Genomic DNA, 17,599 nt, shown 5'->3' on the forward strand with positions numbered 1-17,599 from the left:
ACATTTCAACTCATTCATTCATGATTAGTTAGTCGTTCCACTAGGTGGCGCTCTAACCATTATGTACAAATGGCATAACAAACACTTCCGAGCTCGAGTCTAATCACACCTGAGACGTTTGGGAGAGATTGGACATTGTGTTTTTGAGTGACAGCAGATTACTGCTTTTTGGCGAGTGATTGAAACTCTAAGTGCCGCCATAACCACCCCGTTTCCCTGGACGTAAAAAGCTTCGCAATTTAACATCACAAAGGTCTTTAGATTCCACAAACTGCAGATCGGTCCAATCTGATGAAATCCCTTGGAGGAGTTCGTCAAAGAACGATGCCTGAAAAGAGGGGAAAATGTTGCCAAAATTGCACATTAATTTTAAAATGGCTGACTTCCTGTTGGATTTTCGATATTGCTCCAAGAGACTTTTTTGTACATCTTGATATCTCCTATAAGCCTACCAGGTTTCAGACTCATACATAAAACACAGAGCAGGGGCTGTGGTTTTGAAATATTGTAGGGGGCGCTGTGGAGCCATTTTGGGATATTCAATGAAAATGATCACATGACAGCAAAGCCTTCATCACATTGGAGGTGTGTGCCAAATTTAAAGCCTCTATAAACTTTCCAAGCCCCTCAAAAGCCACTTCATCTTTCATGTTGAACCGTGTTGCCACCAGGGTGCGCCGTTCAGTTTAAAGTCACAATTTTTGCACTGAAGCATCACGAGGGACTGATGGTGATATTCACCGCTTTTGAGGTGGCCACGATGAACCTGTGAAAATCAGTACAACAAAATTAAAGCCATGACATTTCCTGTTGCCACTAGGTGGCGCTGTCCGTATTTCCGACAATGGGCACATCAATCTGTTCAGGGCGGGTCTGACATCATGCCTGTAAAGTCTGGTACTGATCAGACTGGATTTCATTGAGTTATACTAATTTGTTTCTTCATGGCGTGACATCAAAGTTCGCCATGCTGCTGGGGTCACACCCTTTCGCGAAAACTCACAGTTTTCACTGTAACCCAAGACCAACTCCTTAAGGCTTTTCTGGAGAAATTTGAGGCTGCAGATGTCACCCATCACTATACTGTACCCCAAAGTGTAAAACATGACATTTCCTGTTCCCACTAGGTGGCGCTATCCTTGAGGTCAAATATGGCAGTTGAAATATGTTCAGGGGTGGAGCCTTATCATATGTGTTCACTTTGGTCAAGGTCAGAAAATGTATGACAAAATGAGAGGCAATAAGATTTTCATGGCGAGTCATCGAAATTCGCCATGGCGCCACGGCCTCATAGTATTGTGAAAACTCAAAAGCTCCGCAATTTAACATGGCACAAGGGTGTAGTTGACACTGACCAAATATGAAGGTTATGAAATCAAACCCCAAGGAGGAGTTCGCAAAAGTTCGAGGCATGGAAATGGTAAAATCAGAGCCAAAATGTCACCTTCAATCCAAAATGGCGGACTTCCTGTTGGGTTTAGGACATTGCCATAATAGACTTTTTTGTTCGACTCTGAACATTTTATAGGTGTACCGACTTTCAAACATGTAGGTCATACCCATACCGGGGGCTCGCGTTTTTCATTTTTCTAGGTGGCGCTACTGAGCTAATTTTCCCTGGCCATGTCTGAGAACATTAAAATACGTAAATTTTCACCAGACCTGACGCGTGTGCAAAATTTCATGAGTTTTCGAGCATGTTTAGGCCCTCAAACGGCCAATTCATTTGCCGGAATAATAATAATAATAATAATAATAATAATAATTAAAGCTGCAAGCAGCGTTATGAGGGCCCTCGCACCCCCGGCGCGTCGAGCCACGCCCAACACCTAAAACCAGCACGTCCGATCTGATGTCACATTGATGGAATTCATGCATTTAACCACCAGCTAACATTTCAACTCATTCATTCATGATTTGTTAGTCGTTCCACTAGGTGGCGCTCTAACCCTTATGCACAAATGGCATAACAAACATTTCCGAGCTCGAGTCTCATCACGCCTATGAGCTTTGGGAGAGATTGGACATTGTGTTTTTGAGTGACAGCAGATTACTGCTTTTTGGCGAGTGATTGAGAGTCTACGTGCCGCCATAACCACCCCGTTTCCCTGAACGTAAAAAGCTTCGCAATTTAACAACACAAAGGTCTTTGGATTCCACACACTGAAGAATAGTGCAATATGATGAAATCCCTTGGAGGAGTTCGTCAAAGAACGATGCCTGAAAAGAGGGGAAAATGTTGCCAAAATTGCACATTAATTTTAAAATGGCTGACTTCCTGTTGGATTTGGGATATTGCTCCAAGAGACTTTTTTGTACATCTTGATATCTCCTATAAGCTTACCAGGTTTCAGACTCATACATAAAACACAGAGCAGGGGCTGTGATTTTGAAATTTTGTAGGGGGCGCTGTGGAGCCATTTTGGGATATTCAATGAAAATGATCACATAACAACAAAGCCTTAACCACATTGGAGGCGTGGGCCAAATTTGAAGACTTTTTAAACTTTCCAAGCCCCTCAAAAGCCACTTCATCTTTCATGGTGAACCGCGTTGCCACCAGGGTGCGGCGTTCAGTTTAAAGTCACAATTTTTGCACTGAAGCATCACAAGGGACTGATGGTGATATTCACCGCTTTTGAGGTGGCCACGATGAACCTGTGAAAATCAGTACAACAAAATTAAAGCCATGACATTTCCTGTTGCCACTAGGTGGCGCTGTCCGTATTTCCGACAATGGGCACATCAATCTGTTCAGGGCGGGTCTGACATCATGCCTGTAAAGTCTGGTACTGATCAGACTGGATTTCATTGAGTTATACTAATTTGTTTCTTCATGGCGTGACATCAAAGTTCGCCATGCTGCTGGGGTCACACCCTTTTGCAAAAAGTCACAGTTTTCACTGTAACCCAAGACCAACTCCTTAAGGCTTTCCTGGAGAAATTTGAGGCTGCAGATGTCACCCATCACTATACTGTACCCCAAAGTGTAAAACATAACATTTCCTGTTCCCACTAGGTGGCGCTGTCGTTGAGGTCAAATATGGCAGTTGAAATATGTTCAGGGGTGGAGCCTTATCATATGTGTTCACTTTGGTCAAGGTCAGAAAATGTATGACAAAATGAGAGGCAATAAGATTTTGATGGCGAGTCATCGAAATTCGCCATGGCGCCACGGCCTCATAGTATTGTGAAAACTCAAAAGCTCCGCAATTTAACATGGCACAAGGGTGTAGTTGACACTGTCCAAATTTGAAGTTTATAGGACCAAATCCCAAGGAGGAGTTCGTTAAAGTACAAGGCATGGAAACGGTAAAATCAGAGCCAAAATGTCACCTTCAATCCAAAATGGCGGACTTCCTGTTGGGTTTGCGTCAATGGGCCCATTGACTTTTTTGTTTGTCTTGTCATGATACACATGTGTGCCAAATTTCATACATGTAGCCCAAACGATGTGGTCGTAGGGCTGCATTTAACAAGGCATAGGTGGCGCTGTAGAGCCATTTCCCAGTGCTCATATGTAAAACCATTAAAATACAAAATTTTTCACCAGACCTGGCATGTGTGCAAAATTTCATGAGTTTTTGAGCATGTTTAGGCCCTCAAAAAGGCCCTTGTTTGGGGTGAATAATAATAATAATAATAATTAAAGCTGCAAGCAGCGTTATGAGGGCCCTCGCACCCCCGGCGTGTCGAGCCACGCCCAACACCTAAAACCAGCACATCCGATGTGATGTCACATTGATGGAATTCATGCATTTAACCACCAGCTAACATTTCAACTCATTCATTCATGATTTGTTAGTCGTTCCACTAGGTGGCGCTCTAACCCTTATGCACAAATGGCATAACAAACATTTCCGAGCTCGAGTCTCATCACGCCTGCGACCTTTGGGAGAGATTGGACTTTGTGTCTTTGAGTGACAGCAGATTACTGCTTTTTGGCGAGTGATTGAAACTCCACGTGCCGCCATGACCACCCCGTTTCCTTGAACGTAAAAAGCTTCGCAATTTAACATCACAAAGGTCTTTAGATTCCACACACTGGAGAATGGTTCAATATGATGAAATCCCTTGGAGGAGTTCGTCAAAGTATGAAGCCTGAAAAGAGGGGAAAATGTCGCCAAAATTGCACATTAATTTTAAAATGGCTGACTTCCTGTTGGATTTTGGATATTGCTCCAAGAGACTTTTTTGTACATCTTGATATCTCCTATAAGCTTACCAGGTTTCAGACTCATACATAAAACACAGAGCTGGGGCTGTGGTTTTGAAATTTTGTAGGGGGCGCTGTGGAGCCATTTCGCGCTATTCAATAAAAATGATCACATGACAACAAAGCCTTCATCCATTTGGAGGGGTGTGCTAAATTTAAAGCCTCTATATACTTTCCAAGCCCCTCAAAAGCCACTTCATCTTTCATGGTGGACCGCGTTGCCACCAGGGTGCGCCGTTCAGTTTAAAGTCACAATTTTTGCACTGAAGCATCACGAGGGACTGATGTTGATATTCACCGCTTTTGAGGTGGCCACGATGAACCTGTGAAAATCAGTACAACAAAATTAAAGCCATGACATTTCCTGTTGCCACTAGGTGGCGCTGTACGTATTCCCGACAATGGGCACATCAATCTGTTCAGGGCAGGTCTGACATCATGCCTGTAAAGTCTGGTACTGAACAGACTGGATTTCATTGAGTTATACTAATTTGTTTCTTCATGGCGTGACATTAAAGTTCGCCATGCTGCTGGGGTCACACCCTTTTGCGAAAAGTCACAGTTTTCACTGTAACCCAAGACCAACTCCTTAAGGCTTTCCTGGAGAAATTTGAGGCTGCAGGTGTCACCCATCACAATACTGTACCCCAAAGTGTAAAACATGACATTTCCTGTTCCCACTAGGTGGCGCTGTCCCTGGTGTCAAATATGGCAGTTGAAATATGTTCAGGGGTGGAGCCTTATCATATGTGTTCACTTTGGTCAAGGTCAGAAAATGTATGACAAAATGAGAGGCAATAAGATTTTCATGGCGAGTCATCGAAATTCGCCATGGCGCCACGGCCTCATAGTATTGTGAAAACTCAAAAGCTCCGCAATTTAACATGGCCCAGGTGTGTAGTTGACACTGACCAAAGATGAAGCTTATACAACCAAATCCCAAGGAGGAGTTCGCAAAAGTTCGAGGCATGGAAATGGCAAAATTAGAGCCAAAATGTCACCTTCTCTTCCAAATGGCGGACTTCCTGTTGGGTTTGCATCAATGGGCCCACAGACTTTTTTGTTCGACTCGGCATGATACACATGTGTGCCAAATTTCATACATGTAGCTGAAACGATGTGGTCGTAGGGCTGCATTTAACAAGGCATAGGTGGCGCTGTAGAGCCATTTCCCAGTGCTCATATGTAAAACCATTAAAATACAAAATTTTTCACCAGACCTGGCATGTGTGCAAAATTTCATGAGTTTTCGAGCATGTTTAGGCCCTCAAACGGCCAATTCATTTGCCGAAATAATAATAATAATAATAATAAACAGAGCAATTACAATAGGGCCTTCGCACTGTCAGTGCTCGGGCCCTAATAATAATAATAAACAGAGCAATTACAATAGGGCCTTCGCACTGTCAGTGCTCGGGCCCTAATAATAATAAACAGAGCAATTACAATAGGGCCTTCGCACTATCAGTGCTCGGGCCCTAATTAAAGCTGCAAGCAGCGTTATGAGGGCCCTCGCACCCCCGGCGCGTCGAGCCACGCCCAACACCTAAAACCAGCACCTCCGATCTGATGTCACATTGATGGAATTCATGCATTTAACCACCAGCTAACATTTCAACTCATTCATTTATGATTAGTTAGTCGTTCCACTAGGTGGCGCTCTAACCATTATGCACAAATGGCATAACAAACATTTCCGAGCTCGAGTCTCATCACGCCTATGAGCTTTGGGAGAGATTGGACATTGTGTTTTTGAGTGACAGCAGATTACTGCTTTTTGGCGAGTGATTGAAACTCTATGTGCCGCCATGACCACCCCGTTTCCCTGAATGTAAAAAGCTTCGCAATTTAACATCACAAAGGTCTTTAGATTCCACACACAGGAGATCGCATCAATGTGATGAAATCCCTTGGAGGAGTTCGTCAAAGAACGGTGCCTGAAAAGCGGGGAAAATGTTGCCAAAATTGCACATTAATTTTAAAATGGCTGACTTCCTGTTGGATTTGGGATATTGCTCCAAGAGACTTTTTTGTACATCTTGATATCTCCTATAAGCTTACCAGGTTTCAGACTCATACATAAAACACAGAGCTGGGGCTGTGGTTTTGAAATTTTGTAGGGGGCGCTGTGGAGCAATTTCGCGCTATTCAATGAAAATGATCACATGACAACAAAGCTTTCCTCCATTTGGGGGTGTGTGCTAAATTTAAAGCCTCTATATACTTTCCAAGCCCCTCAAAAGCCACTTCATCTTTCATGGTGGACTGCGTTGCCACCAGGGTGCGCCGTTCAGTTTAAAGTCACAATTTTTGCACTGATGCATCACGAGGGACTGATGTTGATATTCACCGCTTTTGAGGTGGCCACGATGAACCTGTGAAAATCAGTACAACAAAATTAAAGCCATGACATTTCCTGTTGCCACTAGGTGGCGCTGTCCGTATTTCCGACAATGGGCACATCAATCTTTTCAGGGCGGGTCTGACATCATGCCTGTAAAGTCTGGTACTGAACAGACTGGATTTCATTGAGTTATACTAATTTGTTTCTTCATGGCGTGACATCAAAGTTCGCCATGCTGCTGGGGTCACACCCTTTTGCGAAAACTCACAGTTTTCACTGTAACCCAAGACCAACTCCTTAAGGCTTTCCTGGAGAAATTTGAGGCTGCAGATGTCACCCATCACAATACTGTACCCCAAAGTGTAAAACATGACATTTCCTGTTCCCACTAGGTGGCGCTGTCCTTGATGTCAAATATGGCAGTTGAAATATGTTCAGGGGTGGAGCCTTATCATATGTGTTCACTTTGGTCAAGGTCAGAAAATGTATGACAAAATGAGAGGCAATAAGATTTTCATGGCGAGTCATCGAAATTCGCCATGGCGCCACGGCCTCATGGTATTGTGAAAACTCAAAAGCTCCGCAATTTAACATGGCACAAGGGTGTAGTTGACACTGTCCAAATTTGAAGTTTATAGGACCAAATCCCAAGGAGGAGTTCGTTAAAGTTCGAGGCATGGAAATGGCAAAATTAGAGCCAAAATGTCACCTTCTCTTCCAAATGGCGGACTTCCTGTTGGGTTTGCGTCAATGGGCCCACTGACTTTTTTGTTCGTCTTGGCATGATACACATGTGTGCCAAATTTCATACATGTAGCTCAAACCATGTGGTCGTAGGGCTGCATTTAACAAGGCATAGGTGGCGCTCTAGAGCCATTTCCCAGTGCTCATAAGTAAAACCATTAAAATACAAAATTTTTCACCAGACCTGGCATGTGTGCAAAATTTCATGAGTTTTTGAGCATGTTTAGGCCCTCAAAAAGGCCCTTGTTTGGGGTGAATAATAATAATAATAATAATAATAATAATAATAATAATAATTAAAGCTGCAAGCAGCGTTATGAGGGCCCTCGCACCCCATCGCGTCGAGCTACGCCCAACACCTACAACCAGCACCTCCGATCTGATGTCACATTAATGACATTCATGCATTCAACCACCAGCTAACATTTCATCTCATTCAATCATGATTATAGTCGTCCCACTAGGTGGCGCTCTAACCATTACTGACAAATGGCATAACAAACATTTCCGAGCTCGAGTCTCATCACGCCTGCGACCTTTGGGACATATTGGACATTTTGATTTTGAGTGACAGCAGATTACTGCTTTTTGGCGAGTGACTGAAACTCCACATGCCGCCATGACCACCCCGTTTCCCTGAACGTAAAAACCTTCGCAATTTAACATCACAAAGGTCTTTAGATTCCACACACTGGAGATTGGTTCAATATGATGAAATCCCTTGGAGGAGTTCGTCAAAGAACGGTGCCTGGAAAGAGGGGAAAATGTCACAAAAATTACACATTAATTTTAAAATGGCTGACTTCCTGTTGGATTTGGGATATTGCTCCAAGAGACTTTTTTGTACATCTTGATATCTCCTATAAGCTTCCCAGGTTTCAGACTCATACATAAAACACAGAGCTGGGGCTGATGTTTTGAAATTTTGTAGGGGGCGCTGTGGAGCCATTTTGCGCTATTCAATGAAAATGATCACATGACAACAAAGCCTTCATCACATTGGAGGTGTGTGCCAAATTTCAAGCCTCTATAAACTTTCCAAGCCCCTCAAAAGACACTTCATTTTTCATGGTGAACAGCGTTGCCACCAGGGTGCGCCGTTCAGTTTAAAGTCACAATTTTTGCACTAAAGCATCATCAAGGACTGATGGTGATATTCACCGCTTTTGAGGTGGCCACTATGAACCTGTGAAAATCAGTACAACAAAGTGTAAGACATGACATTTCCTGTTCCCACTAGGTGGCGCTCTTCATATTCCTGACAATGGGCACATCAATCTGTTCAGGGCGGGTGTGACATCATGCCTGTAAAGTCTGGTACTAATCAGACTGGATTTCATGGAGTTATACTAATTTGTTTCTTCATGGCGAGATATCAAAGTTCGCCATGCTGCTGAGGTCACACCCTTTTGTGAAAAGCCACAGTTTTCACTGTACCCCAAGACCAACTCCTTAAGGCTTTCCTGGAGAAATTTGAGGCTGCAGATGTCACCCATCACTATACTGTACCCCAAAGTGTAAAACATGACATTTCCTGTTCCCACTAGGTGGCGCTGTCCCTGATGTAAAATATGGCAGTTGTAATATGTTCAGGGGTGGAGCCTTATCATATGTGTTCACTTTGGTCAAGGTCAGAAAATCTATGACAAAATGAGAGGCAATAAGATTTTCATGGCGAGTCATCGAAATTCGCCGTGGCGCCACGGCCTCATGGTATTGTGAAAACTCAAAAGCTCCGCAATTTAACATGGCATAAGGGTGTAGTTGGCACTGACCAAATATGAAGGTTATGAAATCAAACCCCAAGGAGGAGTTCGTTAAAGTTCGAGGCATGGAAACGGTAAAATCAGAGCCAAAATGTCACATTCAATCCAAAATGGCGGACTTCCTGTTGGGTTTAGGACATTGCCATAATAGACTTTTTTGTTCGACTCTGAACGTTATATAGGTGTACCGACTTTCAAACATGTAGGTGATACCCATACCGGGGGCTCGCGTTTTTCATTTTTCTAGGTGGCGCTACTGAGCTAATTTTCCCTGGCCATGTCTGAGAACATTAAAATACGTAAATTTTCACCAGACCTGACGCGTGTGCAAAATTTCATGAGTTTTCGAGCATGTTTAGGTCCTCAAAAGGCCGATTCATTTGCCGAAATAATAATAATAATAATAATAATAAACAGAGCAATTACAATAGGGCCTTCGCACTGTCAGTGCTCGGGCCCTAATAATAATAATAATAATAATAATAATAAACAGAGCAATTACAATAGGGCCTTCGCACTGTCAGTGCTCGGGCCCTAAATAATAAACAGAGCAATTACAATAGGGCCTTCGCACTGTCAGTGCTCGGGCCCTAATAATTTTAGAGTACACAGAAATAAAACTGCAGTATAGAGGTTGTTTGCTATAAGAAAAACCTAACCCCGCTAACCCTGCTAGCTCCAATTGATTGTGGTAGCCACCTGAATCTGTCTGATGTGCTTCCTTCATGGTGCATGCGGTAAATACTCCAAGGAGAGAAACAAAGCATTTTGTTAAGAATTCAGGGAAACCAGGAACCATAAAAGCATGGGCAGCCTGCTCAGTCTCTCACATTACCTTCGACCACTTCCAAGTCAAAACATAGCAGGTGTGCCTTTTTATATCAGAGATAATATGCTACTTATTCCTTAAAGAGCAAACATTAAATCCAACATATTGCTGTTTTTAAGGAAAAGACAGTTGCTGAATGCAAACTGCATGCTTACAATAAAGCCTTTCTCACATGTAAAGTTTGCACGTACCGGAGAACAAGACAAAAAAATCTTAAATTGTAAACAAAACACATCTGGCAAAGGCTCCTGTGAAAACCCATAAAGACTGAAGAATATGGCCTCATTGTTTCTGTAAACACAAATGAAGGCCCCATAAAAAACAGGTAACTACAACAGAACTGAATGCAGGTCAGTAACTGTGGAGAACAAACGCCCGGAGCAATTTGAAGTCCTTTTTTTAAGGCAAGTAGAAAACTGTATTGGCAATGTACTGTGCCTTTTGTGCTGTGTTTACCATAAACCCCCACGAGTCTAAAGGGAACTGGATATTATGGCAGCGCAAACACAGTTGAATTAGGACGGCAGAAAGAAACCTAAAGCAGCAACTCACCAGGAAAAAAAAAACCCAAAAAGACCAACAAATGTGGACACAGTATGTGACAGCCGACAGCGGCACGAGTAAACAGTAAACTTTGTGAGTTGTTGTCTCGCTGGCCGCAGCAAAGTAAAGGCCAGATGAAGCAATAAAACAAAGACACACATGAGCCGCATATTACAAAACTGACTACAGTGGAAGAGGTGGGAAGGAGAGAGGGCGGGTGCGTGGACGGGCAATGTGTTGGTGTGGTGGAGGGAAGAAAGGGACATTCGGGGTGAGGATCACACTCCTTGTGTCAGAATGGAAATGACTCTTTCTGTTTCTTTTTGATGGAAACATCTTTCATGTTAGGAAATGAAAGACAGGTGTTGTACTGGAACACACGTTATGCTCTCTGAACCCATACGGCTCGCTCCTTTTTTTCACTCACTTCAAAGACAAAGCCACAATATAGGAAGACAGGGTGAGAATGCACACAGCGCAAATATCAAACATGCAGCCTACACTTGATCTTCTTGGATAATTAATGAACAACAGACCACTACCACAACAGTTGTCATATACTGCTTGTTTAATGTAAGAAATGCTGAACAGAGCTGCTGAAATGTATCCGGCCTATCACCTTTAACCTACAGACGGCAAGCAAATGACAGATCCTCACCAAACCAGACTGGATGAAAAAGCATAAAGTCCTTAGCATGTCTTAAAATTAGTTAAATACACTTTCAGATGAACAACAACACATGAAACTTGTCAAATGTCTTTATTCATTTAACAAAAATGACGCCAAAAGCATTTGTGAAAAACTAAGTAAATTGTTACTGCTTCTATAGGAATTAAGGTAGTGTGACACCTCTATAAAAGCAAAAGTTTTGGTAATTTGCTGGTCTGGAGCATTCAGGTGCATGTTAGCTCAATGCCAAGGAGGAAAGACATCAGCCATTATCTTAGAGAAGCAGCTGTTGCTCCCTATCAATCTGGGAAGGGTTATAAGGCCATTTCCAAACAATTTAAAGTCCATCAATTCTACAGTGAGAAAGTTTATTTACAAGTGGAAAACATTTGTGCCGATCTTCCCAGCAAATTTACCCCAAGGTCAAACCAAACTGCAAAAGCCCCAATGAAGCTACATCTCGGACTCTAGAGGCCTCGGTTAGTATGTTAAATGTTAAAGTTCATAGCAATAAAATTAGGAAAAAAATTGAATAAGTGTGGCTTTGCAGAAGAAAGTCTCTTCTCTCTAAAAACACTGTGGCAACACAGTTTAGATCTGAACAAAGACTTTTGGAATGATGTTCTTTGGACAGAACGAGACCAAGACGTCTGGACTTAATGCACAGCACCACATTTAGCAATAACCAAACGACAGTTATGATTCTGGCTATTTGCAGTCTTTGAGTCAACCATGAACTCTTCTGTATATCAAAGTATCTGGAGTCAAAGTGAGGCCATCTGTCCAACAGCTAAAACTTAACCCAAATTGGATATTGTGAGAAAACAGTGATTCCAAACACAGCAGCAAATCTACAACAGAACGGCTGAAAAAGAAAAGAATCAAGATGTTGCAATGGACCAGTCAAAGTCTGAACCTCAACCTGAATTAAATACTGTGCAAGGACCTTAAAAAAAAACAGTGGGAATGTCTGAAAAGCGTAAAAAGTGGCCAAAATGATCTCTACAACGATAAGAGACACTGATAAAAACAAACAGAAAATGATTACTTATAAGTTACTAAGTTATTGCTGCTAAAGGTGGTTCTACAAGATACCAAATCATTTTGTGTGCGTGTGTTTTTCACACACTGCTTCTGCATTTTGGCTTCATTTTTGTTAAATAAAAAATGACCCTGTGTGTGTATGTCATGGTTTGCAATTTATTTGATGTTGTATTTAAATAATTTTAGACCTGATAACCTGATAAGGACCAAATGATTTTTTTAAATTATATGCTGATAGAGAAAACCTCGAAAAAGCATTCATTTTCACATGACTGTTTGCTCCAATAAAAACCACAAGACAGCTAATAATTTAAGTGAAATGTTCTAGATAACTGCAGAACTAACCACCCAAATCATAAATTCTAGGGCTTGTGGACAGCAGAAAGCATATTAGGCCATCCTGAACTACAATAATGATGTCAAGTAAAAGTCCTGTCGAGTGCTGCTCGACCACATAGTTTTTTGTTTGTTTTTTTGTTGTTGTTTTTTTTTGGGGGGGGGGGGGGGCATTTGTTTTTAGTTTTATTTAGATTTTTATATTATACATGTACTCTAAGTAAAAGCTAAGTAAAAGTACATGAAATGCAGAAGTTGATACTTGATTTAACTGCCAACTATTATACCAGTCAAGTTATGATCCAAATCTGGACAAGTACACTTTACAAATTCACCATTTTAACACTGCAATGCCCTTCCAGCAGCTCTCCTTCAATCATATCTACAACAGGTGTCCCATGTCACAAGTCACTGAAAATCCAAAGAGCTCTGCAATGCACCTGGCGTGCAGCTGACTAACACAGAGTAGAGAAAGATGACTCAATCAGTTGAGGAAGTGACTGATGAGAAATCACTCAGCGGGAACAGTTGAAGGTCATCGGAAAGTATTATCAGGCTTTTTGAAGCCTGACTCGCTCGGACTGATTCATATCATCCTCAACAACAAAAGAGAGGCTAATAGTGAACCCAGAGTGAACAGAGTGGAAACAAACACACACAAACACACACAACTGTAAAAGTGGATTACAGAGAATGTGCTGGTTTACCTGAGGTACTCACTGCTGTAGAGTAAGAGTTCATATGACAGGCATTTTCAGCCCAGCAGCCACATCCATAGTGAGCAGCCTGAGAAATGGAAAACAAAAAAGACATCTTAGATGAAAAGGATTATTGCTTTTGCCTTGAAATAAGCAGAATAATTTCTTAAAGAGTAACTTTGGTTACTGGTTGGTTATAGCAGACTTATTTATATTTGCACATCTTTAACTAAAGCAGCATGCCAGGCTTTCTAGCTCTATTGCTCTGAGCTTCAGGTTTTCCTAACACTACAAGTGATAATTAGGTTGAGGCAGTAAATCCCACTGATTCATTCATTCTGTTCAGCCTCAACTGTTACATGGCTGTTTTTTCCCGTAAAGCTGCTTTTAATAGAAAATGACAACTTCCTTTGTTTCCTCGAAGTAAAAGTTCTTCTTCAAAGAAAAGTTTTGAATTAACATTAAGTAGAGCCCAGACCACTAGTTGTTATTTTTGACTATCTCCATTAAAAAGTAAAATTTCAGCTCTGTTAATTACAGGCAGCAATGGGAGAAATACAAGAAAGGGAACCAAACTCTGGGGGTCTTTACTGGCAACCGCTGCTTCCTGAAAAAGTCCAATCTGCTGCCCTTAACCCTTCATAAGGTGCACTGATCAGTTAGACTTATGGCCACTAGAGGGGATCAAAACTCACGTAACACACAACCCTGGCACACTGTTTTCCTCCTATGATTTTAGTGGATAGTGAGTTAACAAAGAACATACTGCAGACGCGCCACCTCTCTACTGATAACACATTTCTGGTCAAGTCTAAAAAGCCCAGGGTGATTTTTTGCACTCCAACTCTATCCTTTTTGACTTTCCTCCAAAAGCAGGTTACATTTAAAGAGCATGTCCTTAATGGTTGCTGAGCTTTCAGTTTCATTATACCCAGATTCCCCACCAACTATGGGATTGGAATCTAATGCAAAAGCTAATATACAACTCTTTTTTAGCTCTGCTTTGGTCCCCACCAAAGTCGCCCAAAAATATCTGCGTTTAACGGTTGGAATTCTTTTAACAGCTTGCAGCAAATTTGAAGCAAAAATGACACTTTTTTTCAAGCAACACTGTTCTTCAGACAAAAAAAAACACATAAGCATGGAAAATTGACTGATTACAAAAAAATTAAACAAAAGCTGCAGAAACACACTGATGTCAAAAAGAGGAAAAAGTCTCTATATGTTCACTGGCAAAACTATAGTACTGCTCTGTTGTTGTTTTTGGACAACTAAGAACAGACCACTGGGAATAACGTGACCTAGGTAGAGAAAAACAAAGAGTGAGGTTTTTTTTGGCCACAGTGAGAGGAGACATGTTCGGCACAGAGCAAAGACAGACTTTCAAAAAGAAGAACTACATGCCAGCTGTAAAACATCGTGGTGTGAATGTGCTTTGATGCCCTTGGGACTGGACAGCTTGCAGGCATCGGTTTTACTATAAACCAGCATCGTATCAAAGAGTGCTTGAAGATAATGTGAGACCATCTGTTCAAAAGTTGAAGTTAAAGCAAAGCTGGCTCTTCTAACAGAATAATGATCATAAGGGGTCTAACAGATTCACTGAGAAATGGGTCAAAAAAGAAGAAATAGAAGGTTATGCAAACACCATCAAAGTCCAGATTTGAATCCCAATGAATTGGATGATTTTAAACAGGCACTACTTGCAAAAAAAACAAAAAAACAAACAAACAAACAATAAAAACAAAATCTCTTCCAACTAAATGTTGAAAAAAAAATTGGTGGTAAAATTACTTACAACAATATCAATGACCAGTGGACATTTATGGAGAATTGAAGGAGGCACACTAGCTTTGAGACCAAGATTTACCCCTCCACGGAAGAATGTTACATTACAGCTTTTCAGCCTTTTTTTATATTAGTATATCACCTTTATTTGAAGAAAAGAAGTCTGTATTAAAGAAGAGGAAAATGTTTGCCTGTTAAAGTCAAACAGGCATACGTCCATCCATTCTCTCCTGCTTAGCCTTGTCAGGGGCGCAATGGGGGGGATGGAGCCCATCCCAGCTACCATACGGTGAGAGGCAGGTTACACCCTGCACAGGTTGCCAGTCTGTCGCAGGGCTAACACAAGAGACAGACAACCATTCACACTCACATTCACACCTATGGACAATTTAGAAATACCAATTAACCTAACCCCACTAACTACATGTCTTTGGGAGGAAGCCCGAGTGCCTGGAGAGAATCCACGCAAACACGGGGAGAACATGCAAACTAAAAACAAACATTTCCAATGGATTTACTGACTTGCCACACATGAAACTGAAATTATCCCCAAGCCAGAGGCCCATAATTTGGAGCAAAAAATAATAATAATTCTCCCTCTTTTAGACGGCAATAATTTGGATACGGACAGACATCTTTTGAGCTTCAATTACAGGCAGCAGCATAACATTAGCATTAAACGCAAACAGTATGTAGGTGCACAGTGCACTTATTTTGTTCTCTAAATAGAGCCCTGTATGCACGACATAGAAACGATATCTCACAATGTTGAAATATTTCACTACAGAAGAAATGATGTCTATAGTAATAACTGCATCAAATATAATTTTAGTTATCATTTAATTGAGTTACATTAAACATTTATTTAAAGACATTATCTGGACAAAGATATTGTAATAAAAAGAAGGAAAGGGCTTCATTACCTGGCCAACCCTGCCGGGATGTTTCATAGCCAAGCCTCCACTGGACACTGCTGCAGCTACATTCCCCTCCAGGTCCACAACAACAGCTCCAACTGTGTCGAGGCACCCTGAGCCATTTCCCTATATGACAGTAAAGGAAAAGAGTCACATGAACTGCAAAAAAGGAGCTAAGAAATTCAAAAGGACATCTTCAAATGACAATTTTAAGTAACTATAACTATAAGAGGTGGCAAAATGAAAAAACAAAAAAACATCACCTTCTGAACTTGAGATGTTAACTTTTGACTAACAATCACACTAGTAGGTGAAGGAACCTCTGTATGCATCTGTTTGCTTGTACCGTCTTCACAACTATTCATTAATTCGCACCTCTTAAGTCCAGTCCTGAAGAAGTGACAGTGTCAATGAGCTGTTCTCCTATTTTTTGTTAAAAACTGTTTTCTATTAGGCTTTTTTAACCACCATTTCAGTAAATATTAGCACCTTGCAATAATGTGTTTTTAGGGCACGGCATAAAATGACCTAGGCTACACTTCCCTGCACATGTTGTGTTATCCACCAACACTCGTAAACTAACAAGCGTTTAGAAAACACATCAACAAATTTTAGCACCGCAGTAAAAGAATTTATAGGGAAAAAAATGAAAATGGAATATCACTACACTGTGCATGCTGGCAATAGTGCTAAACTCAAGTAAATGCTATCATTAGTGGGTAACAGCTGCCTACTTGTCTATTTTAAAAGGGAACTGACTCCAAAATTAAGACAGCACTTTCTTCACATTTCATAAAGATGTGCTGCTGGAATTCCAGTCCTCTGTTTTCTTCCTTGATTGCAGTTTGCTTTGGAAGTGACTTCCTTGTGAACCATCATGAGTCAGACTGCATGACAAATGAACTTCTACAGGGCAAATGTGCAAACTGGCATTATTACACATGATCACAACCCAGCTTCTACCAGAAACTGAAGATTACACCTTGGACTAAAAAGACAACAGTTAAAAAAAACCAACAATGGATCAGCTTGTCTCCTCTGCTTTCAGCTCTCCTAAATCACCCCTGGGACCTGAGCTCCAGAGGCCAAAAAGATCCAAGGCCAGCTATTTTCAAATGCTACAGACACCATCCTGTCATACATGATCAGTGTATTTGAACCCCACAGTAAATGACGACCGTAACACTTGTGAACATCTTTGGAAAAATAACACTTAATCTCGCCATGAGGACGCAGGTACCAACCCTGGAAAGATTTTACTGGCTGGCAAAAAGACAGAGCCATAAAGAAAAGGCCTTGCATGTAAATTAAAACCAGGCTGCAATAACATTCTTTTCTGAGATCCCTCTCTCATAAGTCATTCTTGATACATAATGTTATTTCCTATTAGCTGATTTTACATGTCAGTGGCAGAGGAAACATTAAAGATGAGGTAAAGTATATTAAAATTCTCAACATGGACCGTCCCCATCAGAGTACAAGCTATTTCCAGATCAGCTTTAACTGCACCAAATGGCCACTTATTAATCTTAAGTGTTTGTCATATGTAAGTTTTAAATAAACATAGCAGACAGATGAAAACTGGGTGACTCAATCTTTTAACTCTAATTAAGCAAACTAGCTATTTGACATAAAAATCAATCACCGAATCAAACCCCATTTGATCACGGCTAAGTCAACAAACAGCTGGTCCTAGATGTTAGT

General features: G+C 41.3%; 1 protein-coding gene across 2 annotated transcripts in view; it reads right to left on the minus strand.

Annotated features, from left to right (window-relative positions):
• The window catches only part of tasp1 (taspase, threonine aspartase, 1), a 63,265-nt gene that overhangs the window by 37,449 nt on the left and 8,217 nt on the right, over nt 1-17,599 (minus strand). For both annotated transcript variants that reach the window (XM_080868839.1, XM_080868840.1), the window contains exons 9-10: nt 15,902-16,021; nt 13,200-13,278 (exon numbers count right to left, since the gene is read on the minus strand). In XM_080868839.1, the coding sequence (XP_080724965.1) occupies nt 13,200-13,278; nt 15,902-16,021 (199 nt within the window). The remainder of the gene's footprint in view (nt 1-13,199; nt 13,279-15,901; nt 16,022-17,599) is intronic.

The sequence above is a fragment of the Rhamphochromis sp. 'chilingali' genome (assembly GCF_963969265.1).
Source record: "Rhamphochromis sp. 'chilingali' genome assembly, chromosome: 20".
NCBI classification, from domain to species: Eukaryota; Metazoa; Chordata; class Actinopteri; order Cichliformes; family Cichlidae; genus Rhamphochromis; species Rhamphochromis sp. 'chilingali'.